General features: G+C 47.8%; 1 protein-coding gene across 1 annotated transcript in view; it reads left to right on the top strand.

Annotated features, from left to right (window-relative positions):
• The window catches only part of DYSF (dysferlin), a 211,045-nt gene extending 191,854 nt beyond the window's left edge, over positions 1 to 19,191 (top strand). Inside the window, 6 exon segments of the mRNA XM_031949204.1 lie at positions 104 to 245; positions 8,992 to 9,091; positions 12,197 to 12,375; positions 13,703 to 13,812; positions 14,760 to 14,907; positions 18,797 to 19,191. Coding sequence (XP_031805064.1) covers positions 104 to 245; positions 8,992 to 9,091; positions 12,197 to 12,375; positions 13,703 to 13,812; positions 14,760 to 14,907; positions 18,797 to 18,835 — 718 coding nt within the window. The 3' untranslated portion in view covers positions 18,836 to 19,191.
• Positions 19,192 to 20,132: the final 941 nt, after the last annotated feature.

The following is a 20,132-nucleotide window of genomic DNA, read 5'->3' as shown; positions in this document are numbered from 1 at the left end:
GGGCCGACGTTTATCCCCCGTCTCTCCGTCCTTCTCCCCTGGCCCTCCAGATTGGGATGAAGTATTCCTCTTGTAAACACAATGAACCTTTTCTTCTCTCTAGTTGGATGCTTGGCTTTGAGGAGCACAAGCAAAAGACAGATGTTCACTATCGCTCGCTGGGAGGAGAGGGCAACTTTAACTGGCGCTTCATCTTCCCCTTCGACTACATGCCTGCCGAGCAAGTCTGCACGGTCGCAAAGAAGGTGAGTGCGATCCCGGGTCCTGGACTGTTACCGCCACCCTCTTCTGCCTCTGAGCGCCAACAGGGAGCTCGGGCATCAGGGCCAGCTTGGAACCGACGGACAAATGCCCCTAGGGAGCCCCACTGAGGGGGGACAGCAGTCTGTCCCCTAGGAGCCTGAGGAGAGGGTGTGAATCCTTTCCTGGGAGAAGCTCTGAGTTAGGGGGGGAACACAGCACTGATCTCCCTAAGGAATGCGTAAATCCTAAAATGACATTTACTAGGAATAGTATAAAGGCTTAAAAGTCAATTTCCAAAACACAAAATGGGGGTGACATCTGATCAGCAAATTTTCTGGGGGTTTTAGTGGATTGCAAGCCCAGCACAAGTTGCCAGATGAGAAAGCTCATATGACCTTAGACAGACTTGAGAGGCCTTGGGTCCCCATGGGCTGCTTGTGCAGAGTATTGGGCCTGGAGTCAGACTTCTGGTCCTGAGTTCAAATCCAGCCTCAAACACTAACTGTGTGACCCTGGACATAGTTTCCTCATCTGTAAAATGAGCTGGAGAAGGAAACAGTAAAGTACTCTGATAGATTTGCCAAGAAAACCCCAAAATGTGGTCAAACACAACTGAAAAAATGGCAGAACAACAAAAAATATGCTGATGGTTGTCAGACCACATCTGTAGGACTTTTTATTTCTTTTTTTTTTAAGCAATGTTTATAATTTTATATAAAAATAGTCATCATCATTACAGGTGCTACATTTTAGGAAGGATTGCAAAGGTTGGAAAAGATTACAGAGGGCATTAAGTCTAACTTCCTAATTTTACAGATGAGGAAACTGAGGCTCCAGAAGGCTAAGTGATTTGTGTAGAATCATGCAGCTTACAAATATCCAACGTGGAAGTTAAACTCACTGTCTTAAATGTAGAGGGCTTTCAGAGAGTAGGGTGTTAAAAGGCCTTGAGGATATGTCATATATATGTTATAATTATTTTATATATTATCATATTATACATTATATTATACACATGCATTATTTATACATATATACAGTATATATAATGTATATATTCATATAATTATATGTAATTATATATATGTGTATATATATATGTACATATTTATATCTACATATCAATAATATATCAAATTAGGTTAGGAAGATAAAAGATAGGTTGGGAAGTATAATGGAGTATCATAGAGGCAGAGCCGGAGTTTGAATGTGGCCCCAGACACTCCCTAGCTGTGTGACCTGGGCAAGTCGCCTAACATCTCAGTTTCAGTTCCCTCATCTGTAATATGGGGATAATAGTAGCACCTCCTTCCCAGAGCTGCTGTGAGGATCAGTCGGAATCATACTGTAATGTGCTCTCCTTGTGGAGGGGGGACTGCCCCAGATATGTTGGTGGCCTTCTGGACTTTAGTCAGAAGAGGTAAATCTGGGAATAGGAAAGGAAGGAAGTCACTTCGCAGTGACGAACTTTGGGAGAGGTTCTGGGGCCCCTGGACTCAGTGAACTTGGATAAGAAACAGATTTTGAGTTTTCTCTTTCCAATACGCTTGGTTTCCTTTGCAATCCTATGGACAGCATGCATTTAAAACCATTGGCCTGGCAAGATTTCCCTGGGCTGCCAGAGGGTTCAGGACACAAATGTACCAAAAGGCCAAGGACATGCCCTGGGTTCCTGAGAGGTGATCCTTTGTGTGTCACTGGGCCGCCAAGGTTGGGAATGGGACAGAGTCCGGAGGGTTTGGCTCAAGGGATGCAGTGGGGGAGGGCACTTGTTGTTGGTCCATTCTTGAGGAGAACCATGACATCGGGAGGTGCTGCCATGACATGTAAGTGAGCTGGATTGAAGGAGGGGCAAGGTCCCCTCCTCACCTTCTCCTCCAGAGCCATTTGGATCCTGTGGCCAGACAAAGACCAGGATGACTGGAGATGGCCCTGGGTGCAGTGGGAGACCTTAGGTCTCAGTGGGTCTCAGTTGGAGGGCCGTACCCACTCAGCAATTAAGGTCAGGTAGAAATCGAGGCAAAGTATCTCCTCTTTCACTTGTTTAAAAAAATCTAAACAAATAAATAAATGGGAGATTTAAGTCTCCATGACAACTCCCTCCCCCCATGCCCTCTCCTCTCCCTAATTAACTTTGTCCTTAGTTCTTATACTCACATCCATACGTCGTCTCCTTCATTAGAATGGAAACCCCTGAAGTTGGGCACCGCTTCATTTCTGATCTCCAGGTCTCCTGTGCCTGCAAAGAACAGAGACTCAGTCAGTGCTGGTCGATTGACGTGATTATCACCTTCAGTGTCTGGAAGGGTGTAATGTGGGAAAGGAAAAAATGTCCCAACGTGCAGCGGAGCGTTTTGGAAGAGAGTGAGGTTCCTCTTTCAGGAGGTGTCCAAGTAGAGAGTGGGGGGAGCATTTATCCGTGTGTCACAGAGAGGCTCTGTTTCCAAGTACGGTTTGGTCTAGTGGTCAACTAGAGGGGGCCCTGAGGCCCCTCCAAAATCTGAAACAGGGCTGGTCGAAGGTAAACTCAGGAAGAGACCTAGAAGGAGGTTCTGTGACAGTCATGACCTCCGCCGTCACTGCTGCGATCACTTTTTCCCCTGTAGCCATTGCAGCCTTATCCCTACAATCACCTTCATCTTTGTAGCCAGGACGTTCATTGTTGTTCTCATCCCCATGGCCACACTCATCACATCATCACCATCACCATTCCCACCACCACTGTTGATATTATCCTTACCATCATCCGTATGGCCATTGTTGCCTTCATCCCCATGGCCACACTCAGCACATCATCACCATTCCCACATTCACTGTTGCCACCATCATTATAATTACCCTGATAACCATTGCTACCGTTATTTGACATCATCCCCATTTCCCACACCACACTCCTCCTCCTCCTCCTCCTCCTCCTCATCATCATCATCACTGCTACCTCCACCCTGTCACTACTCTTTCCACACAGATCTCAGAGTCACCGCTCCTCGCACTCCACCCCTATCCCACGTCCTGTTTTTAATTACATTTGCCTGAGTTTGAATCGGTGCAGCTAATTGGGAGTTCTGAATTGCTGCTCTAATGGGAACCTCAGTCTTTAATGTCAATGGGTTGATTAATTCTAAAGCCATTAGCCACATAATTGCTCTGCTATGACAAGTATGAAAACGGACAGATGGGAAACAGATGTGGGCATGCGAGGTCAGGGGGCCATATAGGGACAGCACGTATGGGGAAAGTCATGATGGAAGTCCCAAAAGAGGAAGGCCTTGGAAGAAAAGAGAGATGGGGTTGTTGCAGGGGGGGGTTGTCTGTGGTATAACTTTTCCAGGTCTCAAAATCTTCGTCTGCAAAATGGGGACAGAAATGTTAACCCGTTGGGGTTGTTGTGAGAAGTAAGCAAAATGTATTCATTTAATAAGCTTTTATTATAGTATATGTAAAGTGCTTTTCAAACCTTAAAATATTCAGTAAATGTATAGGATCATAAAATTGCCTCCATCATCACCGGCCTCGGTAATCCTTATTATTATTAACAGCTAGCACTTATCTAGCATTTTCAGGTATTGCAACAAAAATGACCTAGTTGGATCCTTGTGACACCCCTGAGAAGAAGCAGGTGCTATTATCACCCCCATTTTATAGATAAGAAGACTGAGGTTCAAGGCAATTATATGTCCAGGGTCACACAGGCTTGGTAGATGTCTGAATCTGGATTTGACACCAGGTCCAGCACTCTGTCCACTGAGTTTCCCAGCTGCCTCCCTCTAGAGAAGTAAGGGTAGCATTGCGGATGGAGATCTCAGAGTCAAGAAGTTTGAGTTCCTCCTAGAACAGAATTCTAATGGGAATTCTCTTCCGGAATGGGTGCTCAAATTCTGTGATTCTGTGACGTGATTTTCCCAGTTACCCCACTGGTAGTAAATGTCTGAGGTGGGATTTGAACCCTATTCTCTTGAGGCCCAGATTAGAATTTCTGTTGCACCATTTGCAGCTTCTTGGCTGGGACGTTTTTGTCTCGGAATTTGAGGGTGGTAACCCTGGGGAGGAGGGCTGGGTCCCCCACGCTCTGCCTGAGGGAAGGGAGGGCACAGAATCCGGCCTTCTAGAAGGTGTGGCTTCCTGACCAGCCAGGACCCGGCACCTCAGAGAGGCCTCAAGGAGCCAATTACCCCGGCCTTTCAATCCCAAATAGCCGCATGTGGGGTGAAAGGCCGTGGCCAGAAACCGCAGAAGGGCCTGACCAGAGAGGGCAGAACGGGAACGAGTATATATGGAAAAGCAGGGCTTCGGCAAACTGTCTGATTGCAACCTTGGGAGAGTTTTTTGTTTCTTATTTTATTTTAAAAGGTATTTTTTTAGCTGCACAACCAAAGTGGAAGATTTTTCTACTTATAAACTGGGAAATACCTCAAGTTGAACACAGCTTGAAAGAAACAATTAAAAAAATCTTTCCCAGGCAGCAATTAGCGCGCCTTGTATAAGGTCTGCCTTCCAAATATGTTTGTTTGTCTCGCGCATGTGTGGGTTGTGCCGGGCTCTTTCCTGGGCCCCCATCTCTTCCCCTTGTCCCAAGCTATCATTGTGAGCCCCGGGGTTAATTACAACCTCCGGGCCGCTCTGTTTTTGGCCCCCAGAACCCAGCACCTTCCTCCGACCAAAACCTTCTTCCCTGAGATCCCCGCCCTCCTTTCTTTCCTTCTGAGGCGCTGAGAACGGTTGCCTAAAATTGGTGCATGAGCCAGAGCGGGTGGCTCTAACTCCCTGGGGGACGCTGCCATCGTCTGCCGCCCCCTTGCCTGGGGTCCTCATGCTTTCCAAAGGTTTTAGGCTGTCCAACGAGATGCGGCTGAAACAGAGACAGACAGATTTGCTCCATGGGCAAGGCTGCCGAGGAGATGTGATTCAGGGTAGCTTTTGGTTCTCGGAAGATCCCTCGACCCCCCTGCCCTTTGCCCTCCTGGTTTCCTGTGAGAAGCCTCTGAGGGTATCTTTGCAGCTTCTAGAGAGGGAGCTGACTCCCGAGCTTGAGCCCCGCTTTGATGCCTCCTGGCTGGGTGACTCTGGGCGAGTCACTGTTGGCTGCTGCGGCCTGGCCAGCGCCGTTTCTCTAAACCAAGTCCTGGCTCTGACCACGGAGAAGTTCTCCGGGAGAATGAGGGCCAGAGGACACAGCCAGTTGCAGCTCGCACTAGGAGGGCCAGGCTGAGGCTCTGGGGGAGAACCACAGCCCTCCCCACAGCCGTTAGCTGCTCCCAAGTGACTCCAGTCCTCAGAGTCCCAGTGGCAGGAAGTCCTGGTGACATTTGGAAATGGCCGAGAGGGAAGAAGGGTGTAGGAGGAAGGGCTCTGGTGTAGAAAGCTTTGGTCTCACTTCTGTCACCAGCTGGGGCACCCTGTGACCCAACTCTGTGACCTTCCTTAGCTACACAAGGAGCACTATACTCACAGTGGGGCTCCATGCAGTGACAAAGCGGCAAAATGGGTTCTGTCCATCTGTGGCCGAGTCCGTCTATGGCAAACTGTTATGGATGAATGCCACGGAATATTCTGGTACTCCGAGAAATGAGAGGGCTTAGTATGATTGAGAAAGAACCAGCCCCTGTCCCTGACACATCCTGGCTTTATAACCCCGAATAAGTCACAAAACCTCAGGGTTACTCAAGGCAGTTCTCCAGGACATCAGGTTGCTGAGAAGAAACTTATTGGAAGAAGTCCTTACACGGAGGGTTCTGAAGACCCTCACCAAAAAATGAGGAATATGAGAAATTTAGAGAAAGGAGAGAGATTTCTAGAAACTCATGTTGATAAAAGAAAGAAGCCCAGAGAACAACATCCATAATGAATCCAACAACTTAAATGGGAACATATCAGAAAGGTGCTTATGTTATATGGAATGGTTCATTTTGAGTAGGGGACCCCAAAAGAGCCACAAAAGGAATTTTGTAACAGAAAGTAGCAAACTAGTTTTAAAAAATTCAATGAACAAACATTTCCCTAAACATATATATTTAAAATAATAGGATATGATAATGTATTAGAATGTGGGTGGTATGGGAGCCCAGGCATTAAGCCTGGATGACTGGGAAAATGGTAGTATCCCAAAAGGGATTGTCTGAAAGACAAGCTGTTTTGGAGAAAAGATGTTAAAAAGGGACTGAGATTATGGAGGCCTGGGAAAGAAAATGAGATTTAGGTGAGACTCGAGGGAAGCCAAGAGAGATAGTAAGTGGAGGAGAAGGAAGAGAAGGAGAGGATTTAAGGTATGGGGGGCAGCCAGAGAAAAAGCCCGGAATTGAGAGATAGAGTTTTGTCTGAGAAACAGGCCAGTGTCCCTGGATCACAGGCTATAGGTGGAAAAGAAGAGTATATGTAAGAAGACTTGAAAGGACAATGGGGCCGGATTATGAAGGACTTAAAATCCAGACAGAATTTTATGTTTGACTCTGGAGCAATAGGAAGGCACTGGAAGGCGATTGTGTGTATGTGTGTGTGTGTGACAGAGACAGAGAGTGACAGAGACAGAGAAAGTCACAGAATCAGATCTGTTCTTTAGAGATCCATTTGATAGTGGAATAGAGAATGGATTGGAGTGGGGAGAGCCTTGAAGCAGGCAGCCCCAAAAGCAGCTATTGCAGTAATACAGGACTGAGGTGATGAGGGCATGGACCAGCATAAGGATAGTTGTCACAAGGGCAGAACAGAGAAGGAGCCATATTGGAGAGAAGCTCAAAGGGGGTATGTGAAATTGATGAGAGGTATTGGAGAGGTGAAATCTCCAGGAAAGGTGCAGTTGGGAAATTGATGAGAGGTTTGTAAGGGGGAAGTGAAATTGATGAGAAGTTTGTAATGGGGAAGTGAAATTGATGAGAAGTGTTATAGAGGTGAAATCTACAAGAGATGCTGCAGAGGTGAAATCCACAAGAGATGCTGCAGAGGTGAAATTGTCAGGCCTTGGTAAAAGCTTGTGTATGGATGTTGAGAGAGAGTGGGGAGTCCAGGATGCTGCTAGATTAGAAGCCGGAGGAGTTGGGAGGATGGCGGTGTCCTCTGTGTTAATATAAGAAGTGATGAGTTGGGGTTAGGGCTGAGGTGGGGAGATAATAAGCTCTGCTTTCGAGTTTAGGATGCTCACTAGGAACATTCGGTTGTAGATATTCAATAGGCAGTTGAAAATGTGACAGTAGAGGTTAGGAAAGAGGTCAGGGCTGGACAAATAGATCGAGAATCAGGATAGAGGTGATGATTGAATCCATGGGGGCTGATGAAATCATCTAATGAAATAATAGAGAGAAGAGGGACCCGGGACAGAGCTTTGGGGGATACCAGTACCTCCTTAAACACAGTTCTCTATTACTCATCTCATTTGGCATAGACATGAGGCTCATCCTCAGGCTGGCTGCCCTCTGGAGAGTTTCCATGTCCCTCCTAAAATGAGGTGCCCAGGCCTGAACACCATTCTCCAGATTTGACCTGAGGAGGACAGAACAAGGCGCCCCATGAACTCAGGCCCATGGAGGCCAGTTAGCAGAGACTAGAAGCAGTGGCAAAGCATCGGGATCTTGCTTTGAAAGCCCAGCCCCTCCTCCTTGGCCAGCAGCCCCCCCCCCCATCCTGGGGCCCAGCACACCCACTGGGTCCAGACTCTGCCTCGGCCCAGGCCGCATGTCTGCCAGCACCACACATCCAATAAACAGCTAGTAAAAGGCCTCTGGATGGGAGAGGTAATGAGCGAAGCGCCAGGCTCAGGGCAAGCGGGGGCACATTCCCCTCGGCGGGGTCCCCCGTCCCAGCTGCTCCCATCAGGAACTGTTTGAGCTCCTGGTTCATTACTGGCCCCATAAAACTAGCCCCGAGGGCTAGAGTGCAGACTGGCCTGAGCTGGCCATAAAACCCACGCCAGAGAAGGGAACCACCTGCAGGAGGGAGTCCCGACCAGCCGGAGGCCCCGACGGGGGAGAGAACTGGCACGGGGGGCAGAGAAGAGGGAAGAATGCGGCCAGATGGGAGATCGAGGCAGCTGTCTGAGGCCAGAGTGAGGCTCACTCTGTGCCTGGGGTGAGGGATTCACTCACTGTCAGCCTCAGTCTGGAGCCAAGGTCGCCCATCAGCCAGAGTCTGGGGCTCAGGGTCCATTTATTGCTGGAGTAAAACCCTTTTCTGAGCTCAGGGCCTAGAGAAATCCTCATGTAGGGAAAGAAGCTCCTGACTCTGTCATGTGAGAGTTGGATGACCTTGGACAAGTAGCTGCGCCTCAGTTTCCACATCCATAAAAATGGGGTTAATAATGCTCATATTATACCGACATCCTCAGTACTAGTGATCCTCCTGTGCGAGATTTGAGGGAGTCAGTGGACAAGCACACGAAGGAAAGGATGGGTTGCAGTCTGAACCCTTGCAGTGAGTGACCCCATGAATGAGATCACAGCCTCGTTGAAGTCTATCAGTCTCCAAGGACAGTGGTGGGGATAGAAAGCAGGCTGCCTTCCCATATAGCTTGTTGGGAGGCCGAACCTCCCCTGCCATTTGGAGGCCCTTGTCCAGTCCCTCCCCAACCCTCTGCTCCCCTGCGCTCTCCGAGTCTGGGTGGGGGCAGCTTGCTTCCCGCTGGGACCTTCTTCCTTCTTTTCTCTGTCCTGCTGCGTCTCTTTTCTCCGCCCCATGTGGCTGGAGATCTCCCTCTCCAACACCAAGGAAACGCCGCGCCTGCTCTGACTCTCTCTCTGTCCTCCCCGCCGGGGGTTACAGGAGCGCTTTTGGAATCTGGACAAGACAGAAAGCAAGATTCCCGCCAATCTCATGCTCCAGATCTGGGACAATGACAAGTTCTCCTTTGATGATTATTTGGGTAAGTGGGATTTTTCACAAGAAATGTCCTAGAAGCAAGAGGGAATCACAGAAGGTTCTTAAGGAGGGAAAGAATGGAATCATATCAAGTAAATCAATTCATTTCAGTAACCATTTATTAAGTGCCTACTATGCTATGTATAGCAGGACAGATGTCTGGAAAACTAGACTGGAGCCCCCTTCTTTCCCAGAATCCCAGCATTTCACAGGGAGAGTTTCTCAGCTGCCACCTCTTCTATCCTCACCCCATTACGCTTAGCTGTGACCTGAGGTCCCCCAGTAAGGGGAAGTCTGCTGCCTCTTCCACTTTGGGTGAGGTCTAATTGTTTTCCTAACGTCAAGCCTACATTTTTGCCTCTTTACAACTTTCAGCTTCCCCCCAATTACTCCTGGTCCTGGTCTTGAGATCCAAGCAGAGCAAGTTTCTCCCTCTCCTAGCATGAACTTGAGGGAAGGCACCACACCCCTCCACTTCCCTCTCTCTTTTCAGCCCTTCCCCACATGGCCAAAGTCTACCATCTTCTGGACACTCGCCATCAATGCCCTTCCCAAACTGGTGCTGAGAACAGACTTCCATCTCCTCTGTACCTCCACACCTCCAGGTGCTGTTTCTTCCCCTGCTTCCAACTCTACAAAAACAAAACAAACAAAATCCTCTTCCCTTGACTTTTCTTGCCTGAATGTGATGATGAGAACAATAATAGCTAACTTTGCTATTGCACTTTACAAATATCTCATTTTATTCTTGCCACCACCCTGGAAGCCATTATTATCCCCACTTTACAGATTAGTGAAACTGAGTCTGAGAGAGGTGTATTTGGCAATGAGAAAGTCACTGGTGATCTTTGAGAGAGCCATGGTAGTGGGACTGGAAGCCTGAACATAAGCAGTGAGTTGCCTAGGGTCATACAGGTAGTAAAATGTCTGAATCCACATTTGAATTCAAATCCAAAGGATTCCCAAGTCCAGGGTTCTGTCCCCTGCCCGCTGTAGCTGACCCACTAGCCTCCCATTTCCCTGCTCCCTTCCATTGCTCAACTTCTTTAAGAACAGGCTACTTTCCTCCTTTACTGTCCAATCTTTTCTTAAGGCGGATGTTCTGGCCTCCATCCTTTTCTCTCTTCAGTTCCTTCCCCAGGAAAGCCCATTCCCTCCCATGATTTCAACCACCTTCCCCTCCCTCACGTTCAGCATTGGAGACTATTGTGGGACAGAGCTCTGAGTCTGGAGTCCAGGGACCTGGATTTGAAAGCAGTCTCTCTCACTTGTGCGACTCTGGGCAAATCATTTGTGCCTCCATTTCTCCATCTGTAAAGCTGAAGGTGTTGTATTGATGATCTCTAAAGTTGCATTTGTCTCCAAATTGATGGTCTGAGACCTGAAACTGAGCCAGACCTGACATCTTTGCACATAGACCTTTATTCCAATTCCCTCTGTCTGTTAATGTTACTACCATTTGTCTGAGTACCTTTGTTTGAAAGTTTGGATTATCATTGATGATCCTTCCTTCCTCATCACCCCCTCCAGCCAATCCCAGTATCTGCTTCTGTCATTTCTGTCTCTGTGATAATCGAAGCATCCATTTGCTCTTCTCTATTTTCACTGCCTGATCACCATCTTCCTACTTATCACAATATAACCTGGCTCTTTCCTACCGATCCAGTTTCCTCCGCTCATTCTGTGAAACACTGGTCTGCTGGTTATTATTTTCTTTTATATTTGTTTTCGGTTCCAAATTCTCTCTTTCTTCACCCCTCCTCCATTCATTGAGAAAGCAAGAGATACAATATCCATTACACATATAAAGTCATGCAAAACCAACTTGCACATCAGCCATCTTGAATGGATGGGGAGCAAGAAAAGGAAAGCGAAAAAATATGCTTCAGCCTGCATTCGGAGTTCATCCATTCTCTGTCTGCAGGTAAATGGCCTTCGTTTTTATCATGAGTCCTTCAAAATTGTCCAGGGTCATTGTATTGAGCAAAATAGCTAAGTCTTCTATAGTGATAGTTGCTACGATATCACCATTACTCTGTGCAGTGTTCTCTTGATTCTGCTTACTGCATTTTGCATCAGATCATATAAATCTTCCCTGGTTTATCCATTAGCCATCCTGGCCATATTTTTCTAGCACAGTCGTATTCCATCGCACTCATAACCCACCACTTGGTCATCCATTCCCCAAGTGATGGCCAACCTTCAATTTCCAATTCCTTGCTACCACAAAAAGAGCTGCTATAAATACTTTTGTACAAGTAGGCCCTCTTCCTTTTTTCTTGATCTCCTTAGATTACAGAGCTACTAGTGGTATTGCTGGGTAAATATGAATAATTTTATAGCCCTTTGGGTGTATATGCATAGTTTTACTCTCTCCTCTCCTCTCTTTTCTCCTCTCCTCTCTTTTCCTTTCTCCTTTCCTTTCTCCTCCTCTCTCTTCTCCCCTTCCCTTCTCTCCTCTCCTCTTCTCCCCTCTCCTCCCCTCTCTTCTCCCCTTTCCTCTCCTCTTCTCTTCTCTCCTCCCTCTTCTCCTCTTCCTCCTTCTCCTTTTTGAACTTTTGTCCCGCATGAGATGCTTCCTGTCTTTCCTCTGCTCTCTGAAATCTACTTCTTTCAAATCTAGGTGTATGTCAAACTATTTAGGGCCAGATTTTTTCTCTTTCTCTATCATAAATTCTAGTGAGTAGTAGTGACTTCCACAGTTCCCATCATTCCTCCTGATTAAGTAGGTAAATGGAGGCAAAGATGGGTCTTTCTCAATTTCCTGCTTAATTCTAGTGCCTTCCTTCCTTCCTTCCTTTATTTTTTTCCTATTTCTCCTCTGTATAACTTATTTGTATGTATTTGTTTGCCTTATTGACTCCTCCACTAGATTGTAAGCTCCTTGAAGGCAGGGACTATCTTTTACCTCCCTTTGCTCCTTTCCTTCCTTCCTTCCTTCCTTCCTTCCTTCCTTCCTTCCTTCCTTCCTTCCTTCCTTCCTTCCTTCCTTCCTTCCTTCCTTCCTTTCTTCCTTCCTTCTTTCCTTCCTTCTTTCATTTAACCAATGTCCCACTGTATCCTTGCCTCCTAGGGAAGCCCTGAATAATGAACTCTGTATCCATTTTAGGTTCCCTTCAGCTGGATCTCCATCGGATGCCCAAACCGGCCAAGACCGCTGAAAAGTGCTCCCTGGACCAGTTGGACGATGTCTTCCACCCAGAATGCTTTGTGTCCCTTTTTGAGCAGAAATCAGTGAAGGGCTGGTGGCCCTGCACGGTGGATCTGGAAGAAAAAAGGACGCTTGCAGTAAGTCTTCTCTGCCCTTCGCTGGATTGGCAGTGCTGTGATTGGGGGAAATGCCCATTAGTGCTACCATTATGGCTGTCTTTGTACCATCTACCCGGGCATAGGGAGTCTAGCACCCGAGCAGGCAATCTGCCAGCAAAGCTTACCATGGGCCCCTGTGTTCAGTTCTAGAAATACAAACACAAGAAAAAGCGAGGACAGTTCCTGCTTTCACAGAACTTATATTCTAATTTTTTCTCTCAATACATAAAAGGGAGCCACAGAGGAAAGGGGGATGGGGACAGTGTGGGCCCCTCCTCAAAGTGGAGGTTCCCCAGGAGAAACTTGTTAATAGAAGAAGGGGCTGTGGGAGCTGAGAGAGGCTTAAGGGTGAGAAGTCCACAGGTACTGGGCAGTCCAGCACAGTAAACGCTGATTAAGCACTTACTATGTGCAAAGCAATAGGAGCTGATGGAGCCCTGAGGTTTAGCTAAAATGAATCGCCAATCTGAAAGAGCTACCAGGCTACTACCTGCATTCTCCCCCCTCCAAATACCTGTGGGATGGAAACTCTTTGAGAATAAGGACTGGTTCATTTATTTATTTTTATTTTTTGCATCAGAAGCACCCAGCTTCTGGCCCATAGTAAGTATTGAATCTATGGTTCTTTAACTGCAACAGCAATGAGCAGAAGCTCAGTGTAGCACGGTGGGAAAACTGCTTAAGTTTGGAATTAGAGGACCAGGGTTTAAGTCTTGCTGTTTAAAATCTGGTGATAACCCTTAATCCCTCACCTGGGTGACCTGAAGCACCTCTTCTGTTTTTGCTCTGTTGCCCTTTAAAAGGGTTTCTTCCCTTCCAGGTCTCTGACGTTCTACATGATCCTAGAGTCCAGGGCAGGGGGCAGAGTTTCTCCAATTCTAACATGTTATAGTTGGCTCTCCCAGCTCTGGAATTCTCTGTTTGGAGATTCTGTCTCTTCCACGTTCTTCGTTCTGTAGTAGTTCCAGGTTAGGATGTTTTGTGTTCTGAGGTCTCCTCTGTCTCCAACACTTGATGGTTAAAAGACCTTTTCACCTTTACCTGACAATTTAGTCCTCTTGGAAGAGTCATGAAGACTCGGATTCTTGGGGCCAGAAGGTTTAATCTTCTCAAGTGATTCATCTGAGATCTCGCGACTGGTGATGGCAGAGATGAGACTCAAACCCAGCTCTCTTTTCATGGGACTCCTCTGCTTTCCAGCTGGTCCCTCATCATGTTTCCTCGAATCAACTCGCTCCCTACCCTCTCCTTGTGGGGTCAAACAAGTGCCTTCCCAACCCCAACCAGATCCCTCTTGTTTCTATAGGGCAAGTTGGAAATGACTTTGGAAATTGTTTCCGAGTCAGAACATGAAGAACGACCTGCTGGGATGGGCCGTGATGAACCCAACATGAACCCCAAGCTGGAGGATCCAAAGTAAGAGATTTATCTGCATTTAAATCTCAGCTCCGTTGTGTACCTTGTTGGGTGCCTGGGTAGTTTTGGGCCAGAACATCCTTTTGGATGGTCAGGGAAAGGGCAGGAATTGATGAGGGCCAGAGAAAAACCATAGTAGGCCCCCAGGGAAGGGAGCAGTAGATACCAGACTAGATACCATTTTACAGAGGAGGAGCCAGAGAAATCCATGGCTTACCAAGGTCACACAGTTATTGGTCAGAGGTAGAAATTGCAACTGGAACCCTGATCTTTGCCCTTTAATCATCACAAAGCTGAAAGCCCCTGGTACCTCTCATTTCTCTGGTTGGGACTGAGAGCCTTGCTGGCCCGCCCATTGGGCTACCAGGTCCCTCTCTCTGCTTTCCCATTGTGGAGAGCTCAGGGGAGAATGGCCTGGGATGGCTTTCTAGGAGCCCCTGCTTAGATTGGGGAGACTCCGCCCATCAGGAACCTCCTGTGAGTGAGAGGGAAGACAATAGAGAATTCAGGGCTCAGAAGTCCCCTCTTTATACAAATGAGGAAAGTGAACCCCACAGCAGAATGATTTGCCCTAGCTCCTATAGAAAGTAAGCATCAGGAGCAGCATTTGAACCCATGTCCCTTGATTTCAGAGCTATCGCTCCTCACTGCAGCATGCTGTCTCCACCCATAGCCAGCCAACAAGTACTGATTAGTCACCGACTTGGGGCCTGGCCCCTTGCTGAGTGTTGGGGGTAGGTGCAAACAGTGCCCACCCTCAGGAAGCTCACCATCTAATAGGAAGAGACCCCACAGAAAGGCCTAGGGGCTGCCTGGTCCCTCGCCACAACGCCCGGGCTTTTTCTCCTGTTTCTGGGATCCAGTCTTTCCTCCCCTCCCCAGCCTCCCCTCGGCCCAGCCCTGGGCTTCCCTGGGGGCAGCTGTTTGACTCACCCTTTGTGTTACAGGCGGCCAGACACATCCTTCCTCTGGTTCACGTCCCCGTATAAAACAATGAGATATATCATCTGGCGGAGGTTCAGGTGCTTCATTATCCTCTTCATCATCCTCTTCATCCTGCTCCTTTTCCTTGGAATCTTCATTTATGCTTTCCCGGTAAAGAGCTTGGGGGGGGGGCAGGGAAGTTGAGGGAGGGGCTCCGGAGGGAGGGGGACATGAACCACTGTAATCAGAGCCTCCTTCATCCTGAGTGGGTTGGGGAGGGGAAGGAAGGAGCCCTGAGCTGGCAGGGGTTGGGGGAGGGAGTCAAAGGAGGGAGGCTGGGGAAGACAGGATGTGATGGAGGAGCCATAGTCCCTGCCCCCTGGGAGCCCCTGCGTAGAGTGGGGAGACCCTGCCCTTCAGGAGCCTCCTGTGGGTAAGGGGGAAGAGGTAGCTCTGCCTTTTGGGAGCCCCTGGTTAAGTCAGGTAGAATTAATCAGGACAGGATGAGAGGCCTGGTGCCCTTCTCCATGGTACCCTACAGGTCCTGTGGGAGTCCAGGCACCCGGGATAGGGAAGTCTCGGAGCCAAAATGGGCTTTTGAGGTCAGAATTCAAGTCCCTCATTTGTCAGCACATTCCCTGGGACCCAGAGAGGGGAAGGGGCTTGTGAGAGCCATCATGGAGCAGCAGGTTGTTGGCAGGATCAGGATTTGAACCCAGATCTCAACTTCAGGAGCTTTCCCCCCCTTGCCCCTCTGGACTTTTCCCCACTGGCTCCAGCCAGCCCGGGCCCTGGCCTAGTTGGGAAACCTCAATCTGAAGGGAACAGGCTGGGGAAAATCAACAGCTCCAGGCAGTCTGGTTGGATTCCATCCATCATTTGTACCCCCCTTCTCCCTTTCCCCCAGTCCTGGGGAGGAGCCATGGCGGGGGTAGGGTGGAGGGGGGGAAGCTTGGCCAAGGGGCTGGAGGCCAGGTTTGATCCAGAGCTGGCTTTCCCTGGGACAGGCTCAGAGAACATCCTGTCCCAATTAGAGTCCCCCAGTGCCGGGTGGGGGGAGGGACGGAGCAGGGGATCCTGGCCAGGCTGGCAGACCCGGGCTATTCAGGGGCATTAGCATTTGGGATCGCTTTCTCTGGGGCCAGCCCTGGGACAGGGGCCTCCCATCCAGGGAGTCTTTGGTCCCCCTTTTCCCTTGGATCTCCCCTCCCCCCCAGCCTTTGAAGCCAAGCCCTCCAGGTTTCCAGGGATGGAGCTGAAGGGAAGCCTTTTCCTTTCCAGCTCCCGGGGCGGGGAGTGGGGATGGCTGAGCTTTCATGGTTCTGCCCTGAACTGTCTCTCATTGTGGGCAGACTTGATGGAGAGGATCCACAGGGAGAGAGGGAAAAAAAGCCCCTACCCTTAAGGGACTCTTGCTGGGAAGGGGAGATGCAGTCTCTGTCCTGGGCAGCTCTTGCCTTAATATGGAAGTCTTGAGACATGTTTCTAAAAGACCTAGGAGGCAGAAACATGCCCAAACATTAATAAAGAGGGATTAAGATCCGTGCTGTGAGCACCAAATATTACAGGGTCAATCAAGGAAGACTTCCTGAAGGAAGAGGCTTTGGAAATAGAATGGTGGATTAACTGTGGTGGGGCTGATGGGAAGTTTGGGGGTTGCTCCTCTCCTGAGGGGCAGGGAGGTGAAAGTGGTGAGAGAGCAGCAGGAGTGGAACCATAGATAGAAGGTGCAGTTCCAAGTGGTGTAGCATCTAAATTCTTAAAAGAGAAATTAAGAGATCTGCAAGAAGAAATAGACAACAAAACTATAATAGTGGGGTATCTCAACCTTGCACTCTCAGAATTAGATAAATCAAACCACAAAATAAATAAGAAAGAAGTCAAAGAGGTAAATAGAACACTAGAAAAGTTAGATAGGATAGATCTTTGGAGAAAACTGAATGGAGACAGAAAGGAGCACACTTTCTTCTCAGCAGTTCATGGAACCTATACAAAAATTGACCATATATTAGGACATAAAAACCTCCAGTTCAAATGTGGTAAGGCAGAAATAGAAAATGCATCTTTTTCAGACCACAATACAATGAAAATTACATTCAATAAAAAGTCAGGGGAAAATAGACCAAAAATAATGGGAAACTAAATAATCTCATCCTAAAGAATGATTGGGTGAAACAGCAAATCATAGACATAATTAATAACTTCACCCAAGAAAAGGCCAATAATGAGACGTCCTACCAAAATGTGTGGGATGCAGCCAAAGCGGTAATAAGGGGAAATTTTATATCTCTAGAGGCCTACTTGCATAAAATAGAGAAAGAGAAGGTAAGTGAATTGACCTTGCAACTAAAAATGCTAGAAGAACAAATTAAAAACCCCCAATCAAACACTAAACTTGAAATTCTAAAAATAAAAGGAGAGATTAATAAAATTGAAAGTAAAAAAAAAACCTATTGAATTAATAAAACTAAGAGTTGATTCTATGAAAAAACCAGGAAAATAGAGAAACCCTTAGTAAATCTGATGAAAAAAAGGAAAGAGAAAAATCAAATTATTAGTCTTAAAAATGAAAAGAGAGAACTCGCCACTAATGAAGAGGCAATTAGAGCAATAATTAGGAATTACTTTGCCTAACTTTATGCCAATAAATTCGATAACTTAAATGAAATGGAAGAATATCTTCAAAAATATAGCTTGCCCAATTGAACAGAGGAAGAAGTAAATTGGTTAAACAGCCCCATCTCAGAAAAAGAAATGGAATAAGCTATTAATCAACTCCCTAAGAAAAAATCCTCAGGACCAGATGAATTTTATGTGAATTCTATCAAACATTTAAAGAACAATTAACTCCAATGCTCTATAAACTATTTGAAAAAATAGGGAATAAAGGAGTCCTACCAAATTCCTTTTATGGCACAGACATGGTACTGATACCTAAACCAGGTAAAACAGAGAAAGAAAATGATAGACCAATCTCCTTAATAACTATTGATGCTAAAATCTTAAATAAGATATTAGTAAAAAGATAACAGAAAATCATCCCCAGGATAATACACTATGAGCAAGTAGGATTTATACCAGGAATGCAGGGGTGGTTCAACATTAGGAAAACGCTAATGTGTGAACTCTTAAAGGTGTGAACTAAGTACAGCATTGTTTCTATCAATTCCAGTGAGTGAGCACCTTGTTTCAAGTTCTGGCCCATAACACAAATTAACAAAAAACATATGATCATCTCAATAGATGCAGAAAAAGCATTTGATAAAATTCAACATCCATTCCTAATAAAAACACTTGAGAGGATAGGAATAAATGGATTTTTCTTTAAAATAGTCAGGAACATCTATTTAAAACCGTCAGCAAGCATCATATGTAATGGGGATAAACTGGAACCATTCCCAGTAAGATCAGGAGTGAAACAAGGTTGCCCACTATCACCATTATCATTCAATATTGTAGTAGAAAAACGCTAGCCTCAGAAATAAGCGTCAAGAACGAGATTAAAGGAATTAGAGTAGGCAATGAGGAAACCAAACTATCGCTCTTTGCAGATGATATGATGGTGCACTTAGAGAACCCCAGAGATTCTACTAAAAAGCTTTTAGCTAGAAGCTGCAGTCCTTGTAAATCAAACACAGCTAGAACTGTTAGGCCCAGAGGAGACCAGAGTTCCAATTCTGCCTCAGACACTCGCTGTCCTGTTTCCTCCACTGTGAAATGGGTCTGTTCCAACTCTAACTCTGTGCCCTTAGAGGCTGATGGGCTATAGGGTTGTTCTGAAATGCAGATTCCTCGTTCTCGGAGGGAGCTGAGAGGGCACCCACCCCTTCCCTATTTGGGAACAACCTCCAGAACCGCTTTCAGGTCCATTCCACTTCTCCTTCACTCCCACGAGGCTCCAGAGCCCTGTGTTCCCAAGGATGCTCTTGTGGGTCCTGGTTCTGCAGGGAACCCCAGAGGCTTCTGGTCCAGCCTTGTCATGTGATGCTTGCAGGGACCTGTCCCAGCTGAGACTGAGGTTTTCTACCATCCTCTGTTTCTTGCCCTTCTCTCCCTCCAGAACTATGCCGCCATGAAGCTGGTGAGACCCTTCAGCTAGCCCACCTCTGGAGGCGCCCCAGGAGCAGGGCCCCAGCACCCCCAAGACTTTCTCCACCGCTGTCCCGCTCCTCTGTCACCCAACCCCAGCTCGTCCAGGCAGTGGGAGCTGTCTCCAGCTCAAGGAATGGGCGGGAGGGAATCTGGTGCCCCAGGATCCCCAAAGCCGGGAAGCTCCTCCTGTCTCAAACACTCCTCCCTTGGACTTTTGGGACAACATGGAGTTTAAGTGGCCATGACTGCTATTCTGGGAGGGATGTGTGAGGATCCAGCTGGGTGGTTTCTGGGTGTGAGCCTGATCTTCCAGGAGAGGGTCCTTGAGGGAGAGCGTGCGGGCGGGGGGGGGGGGGGGGGGGGGGGGGGGGGGGGGGGGGGGGGGGGGGGGGGGGGGGGGGGGAGGAAGCCTCAGGCAAGCAGGAGGCAGTGGCCTCCATCTGGCTCCCACTCTCCCCTCTGTGTGACCTCTGGGGCTGCCTGACTTTTCTCCCCTTCACTCCCTTTTTGGAGCCCTCATGATCCCAGGATATCAGGGTTGGGAGGAACCCACAGTGGCTGCACAGCCTGAACCAGGTGTGAAAGACCCCCGCTCGCCCCCGGTTCCCGGTGCCCAGACCTTCCCCCCAAACCGGCCCTAGCTTCCCTCCCCATCATCACTTCCTCCTTCCCTGCTTGTAGCGTCGAATGAAAGCCCTGCTTTCTCTCCTCTGCTCCCCCTCCTTGCTGCCCTCCCTCCCTGCCCTGTTCCCGCCTTTTCAGAATCCCAGGATAGCTCCGAGGCTCTTCTGTCCAGTCCACACCTGGACAAAACTCTGGCAGAAATGACAGAGCCAGTCACCTGGTCAGCATTAAGTGCCTCCTGCGGATGTGCCAGGCACCGTGCCAGGCTTGGGGATATCCTGTGTCCATCAAGAACGATGTTATTAAGCACCTACTAAGTGTCAGGTGCCATGCCAGGCTTGGGAATATCATGTGTCCAATCAAGAAGGTGTTGTTATTAAGCACCTACAAAGTGTCAGGTGCGATGCTAGCCTAGGGAATATCATGTGTCCAGTCAAGAAGCATTTATCATTAAATGCCTACTAAGTGCCAGGCACTGTGTTGAGCTTGGGGATATCATGTGTTCAGTCAAGAAACATTTGTTATTAAACACTAAGTGCCAGGCACTTTATTAACTTGGGGATATCATGTGTTCCATCAAGAAGCATTTATCATTAAACACTTATTATGTGCCCAGGTGCCATGCCAGGCTTGGGAATATCATGTGTCCAGTCAAGAAGTATTTATCATTAACACCTACT

The sequence above is a fragment of the Sarcophilus harrisii genome, chromosome 2 (assembly GCF_902635505.1).
Source record: "Sarcophilus harrisii chromosome 2, mSarHar1.11, whole genome shotgun sequence".
Taxonomy (NCBI): domain Eukaryota; kingdom Metazoa; phylum Chordata; class Mammalia; order Dasyuromorphia; family Dasyuridae; genus Sarcophilus; species Sarcophilus harrisii.
Note: the sequence above shows the minus strand (reverse complement) of the source record. Positions and strands in the feature narration are given on the sequence as shown.